Genomic DNA, 21,900 nt, shown 5'->3' on the forward strand with positions numbered 1-21,900 from the left:
GTTCATATCTTAACTAATCATGAGTTCATGTTGAAGTAACTATTAACTCAGGTTTAAATAAAGGTTAATCTTAATCAATAGCTGAGTTAAATAGCCATATGACCTTTGTAAGCACAGACGATGTTTTGATCAGGATCAACATCATCTCTTCAGTCTGAACTGCTGCTGCTTCCAGATGCCTTTACCGATCAATCCTGGATGGAGCTGAACTTAATCTTCCAGTTCAATCAGAGTGAAGTAACATCCATCCATTCTCCAGACACTCATGATCCTGATCCAGGGAACACCGTGGATGAGTGACCGTGAGTACTGGGAGCTCTCGGGACTCTTTACAATCATTGAAGGAACAATCAATTCAAAAGTGTATCAAGTCACTTTACAGGAGAATGACGTCGAGCTTCAGAGAGGCAGTGATGAAACATGACAACGACCCACAGCACGAGTACATCTGCTACAGAATGGCTGAAGAGGAAAGTTTGTGTTTTCCTGACTTTAAGGTCAACGTCATCATCCTAGAGAGGGCTGCAATATCCATACGACCCAGAAATATGGAAAAACTGAAACAGATTTCAAGGGTTCAACGACTACACTGTGAAAGAGAATGTACTGACTATAGTGTAGTCCATCAAAATGTGAAAAGTGTGTTATTCGTTTGGTCGGATTGTGTGTCTCTAATTAAGATCAGACCATTTTATCATAGTAATCAATGCAGATATCCAGATATTTCACAAACTTATTGTTTACACTGTAAAATCATAAAATCTGTTGCATGTCCTAAAATAATAATAATAATAATAAAGTCAATATTTTTCCACTACAGGAGTGTAGAACTATAGATGGGAAAATATGAAAGATGAAACATGCAGTTTAAATTAAATCTCATGTTATTTTCACCTTGTTTAGGTCTGATTATTACATTCTGTTATTCCACAAACACTCGCTGTTTAATCGCTGCAGAGCGTTTTGTTTGATTTTTCATAACAATCAATAAAATAAGTTATTACAAAAAAAAAAGAAGCAACAAAAGAGGAAAGAAAGAAAATAATGAGTTAATGGTTGCATTGTTAATGAGCTGAGTGACTGTGAAGGATGCAGATGTGTTACAGATGTTCACTATAATAACACTGCTGCCCTCTAGTGGCCGTCACTGTTACACACTGTTACACACCACACATTAGTCCTGAAACATTTCTTACTCGTTCACTCCTTTCTCTTGAAACCTCTTCATGCCAAACTTTAAAGGCCCATCATGCAGCTTCAGGTTTTCTGAGACTTTTTGTTTAAATATTTTATATTTTACCCATTTTTAGATATTTTTAGAGAACACTACACAAACACCAGTCCTTAAATGATGTGATGAACGTGACGTGATCCTCCCCAAGATCAGCTGCATATGAACAATTTGAGCCTCCAAAAACTGCAGGATCATGAATCTGCTCAAATACAGACATACACTGAACAAAATTATAAACGCAACACTTTTGTTTTTGCCCCCATTTTTCATGAGCTGAACTCAAATATCTAAGACTTTTTCTATGTGCACAAAAGGCCTGTTTCTCTCAAATATTGTTCACAAATCTGTCCAAATCTGTGTTAGTGAGCACTTCTCCTTTGCCGAGATAATCCATCCACCTCACAGGTGTGGCATATCAAGATGCTGATCAGACAGCATGATTACTGCACAGGTGTGCCACAATAAAAGGCCACTCTAAGATGAGCAGTTTTATCACACTCAGTGCCACAGATGTCGTGCAATTGTCATGCTGACTGCAGGAGTGTCCACCAGAGCTGTGGCCCGTGAATTGAATGTTCATTTCTCTACCATAAGCCCTCTCCAAAGGCGTTTTAGAGAATTCGGCAGTACTTCCAACCGGCCTCACAACCGCAGACCCCGTGTAACCACACCAGCCCAGGACCTCCACGTCCAGCATCTTCCCCTCCAAGATCGTCTGAGACCAGCACCCGGACAGCTGCTGCAACAATCGGTTTGCACAACCAAAGAATTTCTGCACAAACTGTCAGGAACCGTCTCAGGGAAGCTCGTCGTCCTCATCGGGGTTTGGAGAGGTGTTCTCTGCACGGATGAATCCCGGTTTTCACTGTGCAGGGCAGACGGCAGACAGCGTGTATGGCGTCCTGTGGGTGAGCGGTTTGCTGATGTCAGCGTTGTGGATCGAGTGGCTAATGGTGGCGGTGGGGTTATGGTATGGGCAGGCATATGTTATGAACAACAAACACAGGTGCATTTTACTGATGGCATTTTACTGATGGCATTTTACTGATGGCATTTTGAATGCACAGAGATACCTGTGGATCGGCGTATACGACAGCGTGTTCCAGTTCCTGCCAATATCCAGCAACTTCACACAGCCATTGAAGAGTAAACTAGGATCTCGGCAAAGGAGAAGTGCTCACTAACACAGATTTAGACAGATTAAACAATATTTGAGAGAAATAGGCCTTTTGTGTACATAGAAAAAGTCTGAAGAAAAATGGGGGCAAAAACAAAAGTGTTGTGTTTATAATTTTGTTCAGTGTATGAAGCAGACACACAAACAGCACCTGTAAGCAAACCTGTAACAAACTGTAATATTAATAATCACACATAATATAATTTGTCCCGATCATGTTTTTGATCCAGTCTGAGTCGTTTAATAGTAGGTAACAGTGGTAATAGTCGTTTAACAGTGTCCATAATCTGGTTATGAAATATGTCCTTGTTAAAGCCTGTAAAACACTTATTACTGAAGACAGTGATCATAGTGTTCGAGAGAATTCGGTGAAACAAATTCCTATAAAAGCAACAACTATATCCATTAGCTGCTGAGGGATAATCTCAGTCTTTGGAAGAATCCTGTTCATTTGTAAAGGAATAAAATGCTCTCTTTAACTTTTGTTTGCAGCATCAGTATATTAATAAAAATTATTTGATACACAGCTATGAAGATGATATGGATAATAGTTATTGATTCAGAAGCGAGAAACGGCTTCTTAAAGAAGACTGAGATAACCTGATATTGCTGAGTTCAACATGTTCCTGAGTCAACATCTTTGTTGATTTCAGGGACAACATTCAAATCAGATTTCAGGGACAAGTTAACAGATTATCACAAGTTTAGGCTTAAAATCGTGAATTGGTGCTTCTACATCAGTGTTATTCATCTATCATTTCCCTCTGATTTTTGGGATAACTTATGGGTAGGGTTAGGTTTAGGGCTAGGAATAGGGTTAAGACTAAATTTTCAGCATGGCAGCAAAGGTTCTTGAAACTTTGCTTATTTTTTAAAATGAACTTAAAATACTTATTTCATCCCTCTGCATTTAAAACTCACATAAATATATTGAATAATTTCAGTGTTCTGTAGCTCTATACTTGTATACATTTATTTAGTTAGTATAAAAGTGTAAATAATTAGGTAACAACTGTCACATACATTATATATTTATGTTCCAGATTTGCCTTTTGTTAGTATTTGTTTCTCGCCTGTTTACTTGTAAATTTGTCTGGTTAAAAAAAAAAAAAACTAAAAAAAAAAAACCATTCTCTATGTAGTGTATGTGTCGTCCACTATGTAGGGAACACGCGTGTCGGATTGAGACGCAGCGTGACGCAGCTTCAGCTCTGGACGGGGAAGCGCAGCGGCGTCAGTGCGCATGCGCGCATGGCTGTACTACTGTCTGCATTTCCTGTTGATGCTCTTCTCACGCGCGGTCATGGCGCTGCTCACAGCGGGTACAGATGCTTTATTAATCTCTCTGATCTTCACATCTGAGATATGATTCTCGTGAAATGAGCTGCTGTCTGATGCTGTGATTGTGTGTGTTTGCAGTTTTCTCCTGTCTTCTCTTCAGTCCGGTGGTGCTGTCTTTGGTGCAGGATCTCGATGACAAGTAAGATAGTCGCTCTCGTTTGATGTTTTTTCCTGTCCAAATTATTTTTCATGAAGAGAACTGTATTTTGAGAAATGTGTTCAACTTTAAGGTTCAGTAGAAACAGTATGAGTTTATTGAAATATGAATGAAAGTGTTAAAAAGTTAAGGTGTGTTTGATGTTGTGATCATTAATATCTCCATGATCATATATGACAGATGTATGTTTAATATCTCTGATCATATATGACAGATGTATGTTTAATATCTCCATGATCATATATGACAGATGCATGTTTATTATCTCCATGATCATATATGACAGATGCATGTTTAATATCTCCATGATCATATATGACAGATGCATGTTTATTATCTCCATGATCATATATGACAGATGCATGTTTAATATCTCCATGATCATATATGACAGATGCATGTTTAATATCTCTATGATCATATATGACAGATGCATGTTTAATATCTCCATGATCATATATGACAGATGCATGTTTAATATCTCCATGATCATATATGACAGATGCATGTTTATTATCTCCATGATCATATATGACAGATGCATGTTTAATATCTCCATGATCATATATGACAGATGCATGTTTATTATCTCCATGATCATATATGACAGATGCATGTTTAATATCTCCATGATCATATATGACAGATGTATGTTTAATATCTCCATGATCATATATGACAGATGCATGTTTATTATCTCTATGATCATATATGACAGATGTATGTTTATTATCTCCATGATCATATATGACAGATGCATGTTTATTATCTCTATGATCATATATGACAGATGTATGTTTATTATCTCCATGATCATATATGACAGATGTATGTTTAATATCTCCATGATCATATATGACAGATGTATGTTTAATATCTCTGATCATATATGACAGATGTATGTTTAATATCTCTATGATCATATATGACAGATGTATGTTTAATATCTCCATGATCATATATGACAGATGTATGTTTAATATCTCTGATCATATATGACAGATGTATGTTTATTATCTCCATGATCATATATGACAGATGTATGTTTATTATCTCCATGATCATATATGACAGATGTATGTTTAATATCTCTATGATCATATATGACAGATGTATGTTTAATATCTCCATGATCATATATGACAGATGTATGTTTAATATCTCTGATCATATATGACAGATGTATGTTTAATATCTCTATGATCATATATGACAGATGTATGTTTAATATCTCCATGATCATATATGACAGATGTATGTTTATTATCTCCATGATCATATATGACAGATGTATGTTTAATATCTCTATGATCATATATGACAGATGTATGTTTAATATCTCTGATCATATATGACAGATGTATGTTTAATATCTCTATGATCATATATGACAGATGTATGTTTATTATCTCCATGATCATATATGACAGATGTATGTTTATTATCTCCATGATCATATATGACAGATGTATGTTTAATATCTCTATGATCATATATGACAGATGTATGTTTATTATCTCCATGATCATATATGACAGATGTATGTTTAATATCTCTATGATCATATATGACAGATGTATGTTTAATATCTCCATGATCATATGACAGATGCATGTTTATTATCTCCATGATCATATATGACAGATGCATGTTTATTATCTCTATGATCATATATGACAGATGTATGTTTATTATCTCCATGATCATATATGACAGATGCATGTTTATTATCTCTATGATCATATATGACAGATGTATGTTTATTATCTCTATGATCATATATGACAGATGCATGTTTATTATCTCCATGATCATATATGACAGATGTATGTTTAATATCTCTATGATCAAATATGACAGATGTATGTTTAATATCTCCATGATCATATATGACAGATCTATGTTTAATATCTCTGATCATATATGACAGATGTATGTTTATTATCTCTGATCATATATGACAGATGCATGTTTATTATCTCCATGATCATATATGACAGATGTATGTTTATTATCTCCATGATCATATATGACAGATGTATGTTTAATATCTCTGATCATATATGACAGATGTATGTTTATTATCTCCATGATCATATGACAGATGCATGTTTATTATCTCCATGATCATATATGACAGATGTATGTTTAATATCTCTGATCATATATGACAGATGCATGTTTATTATCTCCATGATCATATATGACAGATGTATGTTTAATATCTCTATGATCAAATATGACGGATGCATGATGAATATCTGTGTTTGATAAATATATGGTGCAGTGGCTGTATGTATTTTATCATTTGTTGCTGGTCATATCATGCTTTTAGAAACCAGATTGTGCTTTAATGCTTGATTCAGCCATAAAGCTCATGATTACAGTTTGCATTGTTTCAAATGAAAATCATGACATTTCTTGAAAAGTAGTTTACTTTTCTGTACTGACGTGATCAAAAGGTCAAAGGACGAGGTGCTTCAGACTCTGAATGTGATGAAATAGAAATATATCTTCTACATATATTTCTGTTTCTGTGATGGAATAGATTTGAAGGAACGTTCACTCAAAAAATGGAAATCTGTCATCAGTTATTCTCATGTTGTTAAAAAGACTTTCGTTCATCTGATGCTTCAAAACGATCATAAAGAGATGGAAAATAAATAAGAGCATTAAATCAAGTCTTCTGAAGAGACACGATCGCTTTATGTGATGAACAGATTTCATTTAGGCTTGTGTTCACACAGAAACATTGATCAGCGACTGCAGAATGGTAAACGGAAGCTCAGCCTCATTCGTTCTCATGTTGATCTTCTGTTCGCTCTATATTCGTTCTGATCAGCGTTTATCTCCTGTTACAGTATGGGCCGCTGTTATTTCCTTCAGTAAATGCAAATCTTGTTTATTTTCTGTAGGTTTAAAGACAACAGAATGGACGACGTCTGGCTGGTGGATGTGAGTGTTCGTGCAGACACACACTGATGATGATGATGATGATGATGATGTAAATGTGTGTGTGATGTTCGGCTGAGCTCTGTGTTGTGCTGTAGTTTTACGCGCCGTGGTGTGGATACTGCAAGAAGCTGGAGCCGATATGGCAGGAGGTCGGAGCCGAACTGACGCGCTCGGGGTCGCCGGTACGAGTCGGTAAAATGGACGCCACTGCATATTCAGGTGGGATTGTGTGATCGAGCGTTGAAGCGCTAAACTTATTTGAGTCTCCTGTGCACAAGCTCTCTGTAGAGTTACTTTTGTCTTCATCATCCAGTCAAACATGCACCAACTGTGTTTGAAAGGTACACTAATTGTAATGTAATTAATAAAAAGAAGATTGCAAATTTAATTGCATATTCCTAACAAAACTATGGAACCTGGACATCAGCTTTTTTTGTTGAAAAGTGCTTAAAAAGTGCTTGAAATTAGGGTTAGAGTTAGGAAATTTTACAATTCTCAACGGCGATTATATCACAACAAAAATGAACAGTATAAGTAAGTGTTCCTCATTCAGTTACTGAAACAATTAAACAGTCCGTAATAAAACAAGAACGGAAATTCAAGAAGCTTTAGGACAAATAAATACAGCAGAACGCAGATACACACAATCTGAGCAGTGTTTCAGGTCTGAGACTGAATGAAGTAATCAAGTGTAAAGAATCGCTGTCATTATTGGGTGTGAGTGTGGATTGAAGGGAAAAACATTTTAGCATAAAGCTGCAACCTAACAAATGTGAAAAGTGACGGGATCTGAATACTTTAAGAAATGCGACGTGTTGAAATCTCTTTTTCCCCGAATGTTTACAATCCCTTCGACGTAACCGAATGTTTTTACAGTTCAAGCGCAATAACTCATGAAGGAGAAATCTGACAGGCCAGTGAACACAGGCGAACACAGATTATGTTTAAATCCCAGTGAAATGTTAGTTATTTGATGTGTCATGTGACTTTGGTTGTCCGTGTGTTGATGCAGGTATGGCCTCGGAGTTTGGCGTGCGAGGATACCCCACCATAAAACTGTAAGTCTGTCACCAACATTATAAACATTTTAAAATCTGTCTGTTTTCAAAGTCGAGGGTCGTGATTTGAGAAATCAAGATTGTCTTTGATATAAGAGGTCTTTGAAACATTAAAACATCCTGCAAGTTTCAGAGCTTAAACCATTCTCCTGACTATAAACAAAGCATTTTTAATCAAGATCCAAAAACAGCTTGTTTGGATATTGCGGGATCTGTGATGTCACACGGGCAAATACATTTGCATATGCCCGCCTCCAGAGCAAGACATCAACCAATAGTTATACATCATCATATCATAGGCCCCGCCCATTTAAACTCTTACACTGGATGTGAGCGTCACGTCAAAAGCAAACAGAAGTCATTATAATCACTGATACAGCATACAGATGTGTGTTCAGTTTCTGACATCTGTCGACAAATGGGAGCGTGAAAGAACGTTTGGTTTAAACAGCTCGTATGCGTCTCTGTACAGACTTCAGAAGTGTCGAAAGTGTGTGAGGATTATATGTTTTTTCGGAGCATTTGACTGCAGATTGTTTTGTGAACGAGGCACAGCGTAATGGAGAGAAACTTTAGTTGACAGATGAAGCCGTCGACTGTACTGGATCTGACAGCAGCTGCATCACAAGCCGTCAGTGAATGATTTCATAATGCTTTAATGCAGTTTTATATGGATATATACTGTTTCCTATGCAGTGACGTTAGCCAATCATAACAGTGGGCTTTTAATGACAAGCCTTAAAGGAGCCATGCATTAAAAACTGATCATTTCAGGCTCAGAATGAGGGTTGAAAATATATAATTCATTTTTTTTCATATATATATATATATTTGTTTTTTTGGGCAAAAAACTTTATTAACATTATAAGTGGACCTCAAGGAGTAAATTAAAATAATAAAATCCATGTCATGAAGGAAGCATGTAGAATTATTCTGCTAATCCCTGATTGGACTCAGAGAAGTTTGTCTTGATGTTTGTGGCAGCAGAGCTTTAAATGGATGAGATTTTATCTCATGCATGTGGTCTAACAGTTATAGCGGCCCGCTGTCTGCACGCTGATCACAGAATGCAGAAACAAATATTTAGATAACTAATGAACCTCACTAATTGATTGTATAACCAGGTGTCCATAGTAACCCATCCCGAAACATTATGTCTACACCTTTTTTCTTTTTTTTTCTTTGCTGGATCCGTGTTTGTCAGATGATGAAATCAAATTACCATTAAATCAGTTGTACTAATACCCGTGCATCTTTATTGTTAAAGCTTGAAGCTGGTCACTTTCACTGCCATTGAACGGTCAAGCTGGAATCAGTGTTTGTTTCTCTGTGATTCTCTGTTTCTTCGTGTTTCTTTATGCCCATTGTATATTTTCTTCCTCTAGGTTATTAATCAAATTTTCAGCACTTGTTTTTGATATAAAATGTTGAAAATGTGGTGGGAGGAGTTGTTAATATATTTTTTTGTTAGAAGTTAATTTCATTTTTTAATCTTTTCATGCTTTTTGTTTGTTTGTTTTATCATAACAGCATAGGCTGTTGATGTTATTAGGGGCCAAGCACTGAAGGTGTGTAGGCATCTATCGTATCCGTTAGTGTTTTATTATTTCTCCTCTTCTTCTTCTTCCTCTGCTCTTGAATCTATAGCAGCCCATAGAACCGTATGGTAAAAAGTCATGAAATTTGGCACACAGATAGAGGACAGTCCCAACATTCCCCACAGCAATTTTTGAGTCTCTAACTCAATTGTTCTAGCGCCACCAACTGTTCAAAGTTGCACTCATATTTATGTTACCGTAAGGTTCAAAAAACGTTCCCCTGTGATTCTTTGGCACTCTATGATGTCATTTTCCATCATATTTTTTTTCCTTCTAGCCCTTTGCTCTGATTTTCACAAAAGTTGAATCAGATCATCTTCAGACCATGCTGACAAAAAACATGGAACCGAAGTTGATTCGCCGAACCGTTTTCGAATATCACGCAAACCCATTCGACAAAGAGCACGCCAAAATAAATGCATGTCAACGTTACAGTTTAGAGTGATCTGTTATCAGAGGGGACTGTGTCCAAATTATGTAATTTCAGAAATGTACATATATAAATCATGCAGTTAGCTAACAATCTATTCATTTAAACAATGTGTTAATTGAATGTAAACACAATGAGCTCATTAAAGTAATTAATACATGTTTAAAAATGATTAGGATATATGATTAGAATTTGTGCAGCATGTCTATTGTAATGAAACTGGTCTTAATAGATTCATTGGGTCACTCCGAGAACATAGACCCCAAACTTTATGTCTGTAATTGTCACCCAACACTGACCAAACCAGATCAGTTTGGTGTCAGCTCCGCCTATTGTTCAAAAGTAATAAGCTATTATAACGCATTACAAGTGAATGTATTTATGGCCTTTCAACCATTTTGCTAAAAAGTGTCTCAAAGTTTTTGTACTGGTTTTTGCAGATGGTCTGATTGTCCATGCCGTGATTTTAAGCTCCTCATTCTGCCTCTGTGGTGCTTGACCCCTTCATTACTTGCAGCTTTATTTTTCAATCTATTATTTCCATCATTACTAAACGACACGATTGGAGAGTCTGAGCGTCTGCATGGAGTCGGGAGTGAAGCTCATTCCCGTGGGATTCTGGGATCAGGGGAGGCAGGTGTTGATGAAACTCCCCGTGAGGCTAATGCTTCGCCTAATGAAGGACAAAGTCTCTCCCCCAAGAAAACGTTGTCAAAGTACATTTTTATCATTATGTTTATTCATTTCCTTTGTTATATTATTGCTTTTATCGGCACCCTGGGGTTTCCAGTTTATATCTGTCAATCATAAACCTCGTCTAGCAGCTGAACATTAAAGATTCATATAAGCCACGGGTCTGTCAGTTTCTGGTCTTGTTGACTGTCTGAGGATCTGACGGAGTGGCAGAGAGCAGGACTGGGATGTTGTCGGTCGCTCTCTGGAGATGACTGGAATAGTCTTGTGTACTTCTGTAACCATAGAAAACTGTCCTTTATGGCTGTTTGAATAACAGCAGTTGCTGGAGCGATATCTTAGGACGCATTGCATCATTTGCATGACAGTGGAGGGTTAATACAGCTAATATTTATATATGCACACATCACCAGTGGTGTGATTTGGACTCTTTGAAGACCAGTTGTGTTGAAGATTTCTGGATCATTTGTAGAGGTTTACCTGCACATGTTTTCAGTCCAGCCAGAAGAGCATTGCAGTAGTCCAGCCTAGAAAAGACAAGGTGGACAAGAAGTTGTTGCATTCAGTGCAAACCTGCGTGACCGTGCTGTCTGCCATGTGATCTGAGATCTGTTACCCATCAAAGACACCGGAGCAAGCTGACCACACTCTTCAGTTACTAGAAAAATCTGATCATTCTGTTCTTTTCCCTTAAAAGTTTCTGTTTGTTTGTTACATGAATTTTGTTGGCTTCGATAATACATTAAAGGTGTAAAAAGATCTTCCATGATTAACATCTCAGAAAGCTTTGGTTGATCAGGGGTGTGTCGACTGTTGTACCCGCTGTAGGAGTGAATTACACGATCTGAATGAAGTGCACATCTAGTCATGGATTATCCCTTACGTATGCTTACATTGTTGATTAAATAAAGATTTGTTTCTGAAATCAGTAAAGTCTCTCTCTCTCTCTCTCTCAGGCTGAAGGGCGAGCTGGCGTATAATTACAAAGGCCCGAGAACCAAAGACGACATAATCGAGTTCGCCAACAGAGTGGCTGGGTGAGAAATGAATACAGACACTGTTGAACCTTTAGCTAGATTTAAAAAACAAAAAAAATTATATTTTCTATCTTCTGTTTTAAAAGCTATTGGACATAATTCAATGTGTGTTTATAAACCGGATGTGCATTATGACGGTTTTGCAGCAGGATTGTCCCGACATCCATAACTGGTCTTGAGTTCATATTAAACACAACAATGATTTGTGTAAATACTACTGTCTTTTTACACTTAACAGTTTTTCTGTAAAAGTCTTGTGAATATGGCACAGTGAAGTGAATGTGGAGTAAACACTACAAATACAGAACTGTGCTAAAGTCTTAGGCACGTCAGTATTTTCACCCCCAAAAAAGGTTTTAAGCCAGTTATTTATATCTTTTGCTGTAGTGTGTCAAATATCCATTCACATTTCCAAACATTAATTTTGCCATTAATTGTAATAATCCAGTGAGATTTTTGAATACACAATAAGACTGATAACAGCCGGTGCTCCACACGGAGATCTGATCTCACCATCATCAAATCCGAAACAGATGAAACTGAGACAAACAAAATCCAGGAGAACTGTGGCCGCGTCTCCAAGAGATTTTAAGAAACCTGCCTGCAAAGCTACCTGAAAAATGACGCCCAACTGTACCTGAACATGAGCTGTTTTAAATGCAAAATATTGTTTTGATTAGTTAATATAAGTTAATTGATAAATACTGTTATAAATAGATTTTATTTTTTAAAAACATCCTCACTTTACAGCATTCTTACACAAGTGCCTAAAACTCTTCACAGCACTGTATCTGTGCAGGCAGGTTTCTTCAAGCGTCTTAGATATTAATTATATTAATGTAGTCACCAGTTCTTATAGATCAGTCCTGTTCCTGCAGAGCCGAATGTTTGTGGGATCGACGGTTCAGTGGAGACGCCCTGAAAGGGGTTTGAGCGATTAAAAATCAATATCTAGCCTGATTAAAAAAAATGTCATCTGCAACATCACCGACACGTTTGGCTGTTGACTGAACTCCATCATAACGCAGTAAACATGAGCCGAGATCTCCACGACCGGCAGAGAGTGTATACGAGGACATTAACTGTGACAGGATGCCAAAGCGGTCTGTGGTTAAAGGCATTTTTATGACGTTGTAGTTTGTACCAAAACTTGCTTGCGTCTGTTATACTCAAGAGTATGTACTTTTTATTCACACAGAGTTCATAGTTTTAGGCTGCAAGTAGGTGAGATGAAGCTGGTTGAAGCTAAACTGCAGGAAAGTGCAGGACACACTCATAGATAAACCTCACACAGTGCCATGTTCTCATTTGTGTGTGTGTGTGTGTTTCAGACCGGCGGTGCGATCTCTCCCGAGCAGACAGATGTTTGAGCACGTGTTGAAGAGGCACAGTGTGCTGTTTCTGTATGTTGGAGGGGAATCTCCTCTTAAAGTGAGCTGATCTTCATTTCTCCACTCCACTTTGTGAATATTTTTGTTTGTGAATCAGTTTTTTCAGCTCCTGTGTGTAGTTAAACCTCGCAGACAACTGAAATCAAACCGGCCTCTGATAGAAACACAGCAGTGTGTGAACCTTTCATTCTCCTGAAACACGAGTGCGTCAGTTTATCAGCTGTTTCATCAGATTATTATTCGCTTTATCAGTAATCATCACAGAATAGGTGAGAGTGAGCGCTTTGATTTCCGGCTGTCACTGAAACCGCCATGTGTCTCCTTCAGTATTCACACAATAGTTTCTCAGTGCTAATGTCACACCATAATAAATTAAAACCAATACAGATTTCATAGTCCTTAATTAGAGATTGATCAATATTGATTTTTTTTTTTCTGTTTATATGTCCTATAACTGATATGCAGAGTTGGTATTTTATTTATTTATTTATTTTTTACTTGGGCTTTTGATAAATGTCGTCATTTTATCACAGCAATAAAACAGCAACAGTAATATTAACAATAGGCAAAATAAATGGACAAAGTGTTGAAATGAAGAGTGTGACTGACAGAGGGAGTCTTTAGGTGTTTATATAGGCTGAAGAGTGAAGACATCTTCACTGAGACAAATGTACATGGTCAGAAGAGTAAATGAACCGTTGTGTTCATCTCACATGGCATTTTATCAGTTATTAATAATGTGTCTGTTGGTCTGGGTTATAAATCACCTGCTTAATGTGCTATTTTTAGTGTTATTCAGTTAGCAAATGACATGCTCTCAGTTCAACACCCAGCAGATGGCGATATTTATCAGTTTATCTGATATTATAAAACCCATATTTGATTATGTAAAAATACTGAAATATCAAATCATGCCATGACAAAAACAATTACGAACCTCCATTGACAACTTATACAGTGCATCACATTTTATCTCGCAGCTTTATGCTAAAAGGGACGCACCGAAAGTTCTCCGATGGCGCATTTTGACTAATCAGCATTTATTTCACGCACCCAACATGAATAAGCTACAACTGTTAAACGTGTCGGCTGTGTGACGCTAGCTGGTTTGACAATATCAGTGACGTGATATGAATTCTCAAGATCGCTCTTTCAGTCTGTGCTGTTTTCAGTTGATGCGTGAACAATAAATGTTGTAACACTCCCGTTATTATACACACTTGTGTCCTCATAAACCATACAAGAACACACTCACACACACCTTTAACTCCTCTATCAATCACAGTAATGTTGTGATTTCAGGAGAAGTACATCGAGGTGGCGTCTGAGCTCATTGTCTACACGTATTTCTTCTCTGCGTCTGAAGACGTCTTAACGGAGGTGAAGCGAGTCATTTTCAGAAACTGCTGCCTCTACTTTCACATATCCATGTCTGTTGTGCTTGAACACTCTTCACACGAGGGCTCATGTTAAATGTCTTGGTTTCCTGCAGTCCGTGACTCTGTCCGAATTGCCTTCGGTGGTCGTCTTCAAAGATGGAACCTATTTCACGTATGATGGTAAGAGAAGAAAACTGTAACCCATCGTCTAGTTTATGGTCATGCCAGTCAGCATCATTTGGCAGAGCTGTTTCCACAGATTCTTCATGTCAGCATAATAACAGCAGCTTCACGTTGTGTTTCAGAGTATGAAGACGGCAGCTTGTCATCCTGGGTAAATCGCGAGCGTTTCCAGAGTTACCTGCCGATCGATGGCTTCACGCTGTATGAGCTGGGAGAAACCGGTGAGTGACCGCAGAACATCAAGCCACGCATGAGCGTTTGCTCAGATGATGGATAGCGTTGGGGCAGAATAGCATATGCTGGATAGAAAGAGTAACCTTGTGTGTAAACTTAACTGTTATAGTCTTCAGCATTGATCACATAACAAGCATATAACGGCTTAGACTGGCCTTCTTGAGTACCTTGATGAATGTAAATTATTCAAAGCTGGTCAGCAAGAGTTTTTTTCTGTCTTGTAACTATGGCTATTGTTTTCCTTTCTTTCTGTTTCTGCGCGACAGGTAAATTGGTGGCGATTGCCATTACTGACGAGAAAGATCCAACAGAGCAAAGCACCAGGTACAGACGTCCCAATGAATGACTCTACCATGTGATGCTGCGATGTTTGTCCTGTTCTTTAGTGTTCTTTAGAAGAGTTGATTATAGAATTGATTCCTTTTAATTCAGGTTAAAGGGTCTGATCCAGAAAGTGGCTGCGGAGCACAGGGATCAGTTCAACAGGTGAGACTCCCAGAAACACCAGCCCTCGAATCTTCAGTAGCGCCGACTGCAAACAAACCCTCTGAGATCACATGTAACTGTCACTCAGAAGATTGTAGCAGAGGAAATGATTCCCTGACAGAAAAACACCTGAATTTCCCATGTTTTCCACTTGTGATCACAATACTGCACATTTTCAGTTTCGCCATAATATTTTCATCAAGTGCAGTAATGTTAGTAATGTTGATTTATTCAAGTCAAAAATATATTTATATCACTGAATCAGATCTAAATAAATTAATTTAAACCAGAAAAACATTTTTATGGGTTAAATCAGGTAGAAAAAGTTATTTTGAGTAACAGTTGCAGGTTTTTCTCAGTGCATCAGTACACTTTATTATTTGTAATATTTTATCTTTACCCGTTGTACATTTACCCAGTATTCTGGCAGGGGAATTTTACCTTTATGAAATGATATGCTGGGGTGTAATTTTGTCATCATGACATGATGATTTGGGCATGATTTTCAACAGTGAAACCGGTTGTCTTTGTTTGACTGGATGTCGGCGGAGGAGAGGCTCGATCACGTTATGATCAGCGTCTTTACCTTTCATCATTCACTGTGAAGTTTTTCGATCTGATTTGACCTTATCAATCAATAACTGATGTAAACGTCTACCTTGAATGTAATGTTAGTTGCTTTGGATAAAAGTGTCAAATGCATCCGTGTTGATGTGAATGCTCTGATACTCAGATTACCGCTGCGTGTAGGAAAGCATGTGACTGCTGACACACAATATCTCGCGTGAAAGTTGTTTTTGCCCTGTCGTGGTGTTTCTGTAAAGACGCTCAGTCTCGCATCAGCACAGCACTTGCAGTACAGTAGTTTACAGGCGTTCATGATTGCAGCAGGTCACATGGGTCTCACGCGGTCTTGCTTTCTGCGTTCCAGGGATTTCCAGTTCGGCCACATGGACGGTAATGACTACATCAACAGCCTGATCATGAGGTGAGTGTCTGTGGATCAGCGTCACACATCATGGCTTATTTCCTGAAGTTTGCACAAAGGTTAGATGATGGGGAAAATGGTTATGTGATAGATAACATAATTTGCATGTCATGATATACAGTATATACTGTAACATCAGCACTCACGCTCTTCATCTTTTGGGCGGTAGTGAGGTGTCCGTGCCCAGCATCATCATCCTCAACACCTCAAACGAGCAGTACTTCCTGCCGGACGAACCGCTGGAGAATCTTCAGCAGATGCTGCAATTCTTCAACAGTGTTCTGGACGGCAGCGCTCCGGTAACAGCATCTTAACACAAATTAAGATATTTTTGATGAAATCCGATGGCTCAGTGAGGCCTCTATTGCCAGCAGTAACACTTCTTTCAGTGCCTAGAAAACATATTTGAATCAGTTCATGTGACTGCAGTGGTTCAACCTTAATATTATGAAGTGACTGATTCATGAAGCTTTACGAATCATTTGTTTCGAATCAGTGGTTCAGAGTAGCTTTGGTTAACACTAACAACCCTGGAAGCTACATGAGATATTTACATGTTTCCCAGAAGACAAAATAAGTACATTTCACAATTATCCAATTTTTGTTTATTTGTTTATCAAAGTTTTAGTTCAGACGATTAACATCTTGCATCATATTCCCACAGGCTTATGGAGGAGATGGAATATTCCAGAGAATCAAGCGTGTAGCGTTTGATGCCAGATCCACAATAATGGTGAGCTGAGGTTAAGAAAATAACAAACTCAGTTTAAATAAACTATTAATTAAAATATAATTTTTAGTGTTATTTTGACGGCAGCCTGAAGCTGAAGGCTGAGTATGTCTTTGAGCTGACTGGACCTGCTTCAGAAATTGTCTCGGGTTCCCTGAGAAGGGGAACTCACACTGCATCCTAGGGCACTAATGGGGAACAAATGCCCACTCCACCATGCTTAACAAATGAGTGCTGTGACATGAGTCAGTAATTTCAGCGGAACTAACCGGAGTCACAGCGGTTTCCTGTCCATCAGTACGCACCAGCGAGTGTCATTGACTCAATTCCCTAGGGCCAGAAACCCTGGCTACAAAGGGCAGCGTAGCTCAGGGCCTGATATTAAAAAAACCTTCAAGGGAACATGGCCAAGGATGAAACATCCTGCCAGTCACAGTGCATACACCCCTGATAAGTGGAGGTCTCATGAAGGGAAACTCTCTGAGCTCTAAGCAAAAAGACTCTCTGAAGCGAGAGGAGGTGTGGCTATGTTCTACGCTAAGGACTGCTTATCAAGAAGGCTCAAAGAGAAGCCTAACACTCGATACTGCCATCCAGGCACAGCTCTGAGGCAGAGGCCTCAGCAAGACGCAACGCCACCTTGAAGACAATTATCCAGGGAGTCTCCAAAAGAGAGCCTACCACCCAATGTGCTGCCTTCACGGAGCTCTCCGAGTGGAGGCTTCAGCATAATGACGAGAGGAAGCCTAACTACGCTCTACGCTAAAAGACCACCTCACCAAGGAGGCTCACAGAGAGCCACAGACCGGTTATCTAATGCGGACCTCTGGGGAGAGGAGGTTTCAGCAGGACGACTCTAAATTGAGAGGAAACCTGGCAACAGTCCCCAAAGATTGTTTGCACCAGAGAGGCTCACAGAGAGCCGTACAACCTGGCACGACCACCCCAGCTGGGCTCTATAATAGAGTCCTCAGCATAACGTTTCTAAACAAGAGACCTAGCTATGTAAAACACCAAAGACCACTTACCAAAGAGACTCAAAAGAGAGCCTAACGATTCGATACTGCTTCCCAGGTGGAGCCCTAGGGAGCAGAGGCCTCAGCAAGACAACAAGGAAGACGAGTTTTAGGAGGGTTAGGGTACACTTAACTAAAAAATTATGATGATGTTATTTGGCCTCTGCATCCTGAGAATGCTGGGAGCGTTTGCTCTGGATTACTTCCCTTAAATCCTGCATTTTTTCCCTTGTGTCTTTCCTTCTCTCTGATCTACTCGGAGGAGGAGGAGGACCGCGAGTGGTGACACTCATCCTCTGGCCTGGTCTTTGTTCTTCAGACCAAGACGGGCCAGGCCCCCTAGAGGCTTGTGCCATGGTCCTGGACTGATCGGCCGATTGCGGCATTGAATACGAGCCGAATATGGCTTCCTCCACGATCTTTCCATCGCTCATCTGATTGTCTGCTAGCAAGCCCGCATCTCTCGTGCCACCACAGCAGATCTAATCTGTCTGTGGCAGGAGACATAACCTCCAGGATCTCACCGTACGTGGGGCAGGAAGGCTGCAAGGATTCAGAAGCGACATTGTCCTCAGCAGCCACATCCTGCTTTTCTTGGCTTGAAGCCAGGAGCGCACTCACTGCCGGATCAGAGGATGTGAGCGATAAAACATCCTCATCCAGCAGCTCACCCTCATCAACTACTGAAAAACTGAGAAGTATCCATACCTCTCTCAAATTCCTCGGCTAGCTCCATCTGAGAGCCGCACGATCTGAGTTTCCTCCTCGCCTCAGCTGAAGCAGGTCCTGACCCACAGGGCACAGATGATTGTCCCACACTTCCTGAAAGATTTAGCTGCCATACTGCCTTCGACACGTCTCCTGAAGACAAGAAAGAGGATGACATGTACTACAGGTTCCCTATCCATATCTGGTCGCACCAGTAGTGACGTCAATGTTATTGTCGTCTTCAGACACCGGTCCTGCAGAAGACATTCCCACTACTTAGGGCACAATGCGAGTTTCCAAAGGGAACATGACTGTTGCTTTCTGCTGTTCCATCAGCGCCACCTGCTGTCAGAGACTGAAACAGCATCTTCATTCAACTTGTCATATTTTAAATTAATATAAATATAATCATAATTTTTGACTTGTCCCTTTTCTTAAATGGTTTGATGGCTGAAATTTGAGGTTTGTCATTTTATAAAACTTTATTTGTCAGCCTGTATTTGAACTGTCAAGTTGTTCTTACAGTTTTATGGTTTGGATGTTCCCATAGACTTTTATTTATAAGCCGCTGCAGATGTTCCAGTGTGTCTGAATGAGAGGAATGATGGCTGTATCTCGTCTCTCTCTGTCTGCAGTCGGTGTTCCGCAGCTCTCCGCTGCTCGCCTGCTTCCTCTTCGGCCTGCCGTTGGGCGTCATCAGCCTCATGTGCTACGGCATCTGCACCGCCGAGTCTGACGACGGGACGGAGGACATGGAGCTGATGAAGAGAGACGGCTTCACGGATGAAGAGGAAGAGGAGGGTGAGGAGGAAGAGCAGCAGCGACTAACAGCTGGACCAGAAAACGCGGAAGAAGAGGGTGAAAAGATTCATCAAAAGAATCCAAGTGAAAAAAAGGTTGATTAACGAAGGTGGAGAAACAAACGGAGAGAGAGCGAGCGCCTCCGAAGAGGAGACGATGGCTTAGAATTTTTTTCACTGGTTTTCATGGGATTATTTTCATTTTCCCATTTCTTTATTTTCAGAATTTCCCTAAATGTCCATCAAATTCTAAGTTTTGATTGCGACAACTTGGAGACGAGCACTGGAGCTCCACGTATGCACATGGACAGAAAACAAATACTGTTTTAAAGTCAAGTGACAGTAGTCCTTTGTGCTTATTAATAATCATGATTGTGCCCTTATGATCCGTGTCCTTCAGTCACTTTGTGAATCTTGAAACGGTTGAAACTTGAGAAAACCATTGATATCTGAATGGACACATCTTTATTTTGTTTTTTGAATGAGAAAGTGCAGTTATTGTTGTATCAAAGACTTGATCTACAGAGGATTGTCTTACATAAAATTAATTGCCATTTTCATAAAATAATGACCACACATCCATGCTTTTTCCTGCTCTCTACATGAAGGTAATCTGACTGAATGTAGAAGGTTTCAAAGTTTCTAATCTAGCGGCGATGAACTTGGTAAGAGCTTGTTTATTTCTCAGTTGAGTGATGAACAAAGGCTTGATTTTGATCATATGCACTGAACACATTAACAGAACACACAGCAAGATTAGGTTAACTCTTTAGTCTGGACCCTGGAGCAAATCAAACGTGGACTTTCCTTCTGTAGGGTGCTATTCAACATTTTAATGCAAGCAAAGTCAGTGTATGTGTTTTATAGATAGAAAAGGCTTTATATGTCAGCTGTTCTCAGCACTGATTACCAACATTTCCTCAGAAACTGTTTATTGCATTCATGAAAGTGAAGATTTTTTCAGTTTCCCAAAACTTCAGCAGATCACGTCTCACCGTTTTCAGAGTGTGTGTGAAAAAATACAGTCCAGGGAGACGGATGGAGCGGAGCTCTTCTTACAAGTTTTTTGCCAATTGTGTGTGTGTGTGTGTGTGTGTGTGTGTGTGTGTGTGTGTGTGTGTGTGTGTGTGTGTGTGTGTGTGTGTGTGTGTGTGTGTGTGTGTGTGTGTGTGTGTGTGTGTGTGTGTGTGTGTGTGTGTGTGTGTGAGAGAGAAATAGAGCTAGAGATGCAGGTCAGGCCGCTGATCTCTCTCTCACACACACACACACACACTTTTACAAGGTGGCATTTGCAGTTTGAGCCAAAGCTGTTGTTACACAAGAACTTTCACTTGTATCTGGACGCTCAACATGAAGCGTCGCAGCCTGTAGTAACGAACTAATGTTGACGTCTCTGCTAACTTCGCCTTCACATTCCCTTCAAAGCCTGTTGTTACTGTTAGGGATTCTCATACTATGACAGATCAATTGTCTTATTGTTTGTGCTGTGTTCATTAAATGTTTCTTTGTCTCTCTCTCGTTCTGTGTTCTTCCCTCACATCGATATCATGATAAAGTAGACTTTGACTAGATCACAATAATTAGCTGAATGTGAGATCTGTGTTTGATAATGGTTATAAAATATAACAGACTGCTGTTTTTGATTAAATATTCAGTCATTTTCCCCTCGGCCCAAACGTTTGCTATTTGAGATATGGTTAGGGGAGAATGTGTCGACTCCTTAATCTAGCAAAATGTTTGGCTTGCACTTTATTTTATGGTGTTCTTGTTATGGTGTAATTTTGCGTTTAAGTACTGAGTAATATTAATGAGCAACATGTACTTACTGATAGGGTTTGGTTTGGTTTGGGTTGAATTGCATGAAATTATGCATAATTTATAATTATTACTATAGTAATTACATGTAACAAGGACACTGAAGTGTTACCTTTTTTGCCACATCCAAATATTTACAAAGAACCTATCATCAACAGCGAAAATTGATGCATAACAATCACAAAAAGTCCATTTTGTAGAGCTGTAATTCATTAAAGTCACATTATATATAATCATGATTGTAGTTTTCATACGGCGCTGTTGGAATCTTACAGAGAGCGAATAGTAATTTGCTCTTTGACTCTTTATCAAAGATTTCGCTAAATAAACAGGGCAACTGATTCAGTGTTAAAGTTTTATTCACATATGGAGAAGGCATGACCAACAATAAGCACAAATTATTGTAGATTTATGCACACAACCAAAAACAGTCTATGTAGGGCCTTATTTAACATCCCAGACAAATGAAAATTGCCTCCAAACATGTGAA

At 39.1% G+C, this 21,900-nt stretch overlaps 1 protein-coding gene across 1 annotated transcript; it reads left to right on the forward strand.

Moving 5' to 3' along the window:
* The first annotated feature begins 3,663 nt into the window (after nt 1-3,663).
* tmx3b (thioredoxin related transmembrane protein 3b) lies at nt 3,664-21,105 on the forward strand. The gene is made up of 16 exons (XM_067377988.1): nt 3,664-3,733; nt 3,831-3,891; nt 6,825-6,864; nt 6,960-7,083; nt 7,877-7,922; nt 11,600-11,680; nt 13,012-13,111; nt 14,374-14,451; nt 14,564-14,630; nt 14,756-14,854; nt 15,134-15,191; nt 15,300-15,353; nt 16,285-16,341; nt 16,511-16,640; nt 17,006-17,074; nt 19,431-21,105. Exons 1-16 carry the CDS (start codon nt 3,694-3,696, stop codon nt 19,698-19,700), a joined length of 1,374 nt encoding a protein of 457 aa, XP_067234089.1. The 5' UTR covers nt 3,664-3,693; the 3' UTR covers nt 19,701-21,105.
* The last annotated feature ends 795 nt before the right edge of the window (nt 21,106-21,900 follow it).

This window comes from Chanodichthys erythropterus, chromosome 23 (genome assembly GCF_024489055.1).
Source record: "Chanodichthys erythropterus isolate Z2021 chromosome 23, ASM2448905v1, whole genome shotgun sequence".
In the NCBI taxonomy this organism is placed as follows: Eukaryota; Metazoa; Chordata; class Actinopteri; order Cypriniformes; family Xenocyprididae; genus Chanodichthys; species Chanodichthys erythropterus.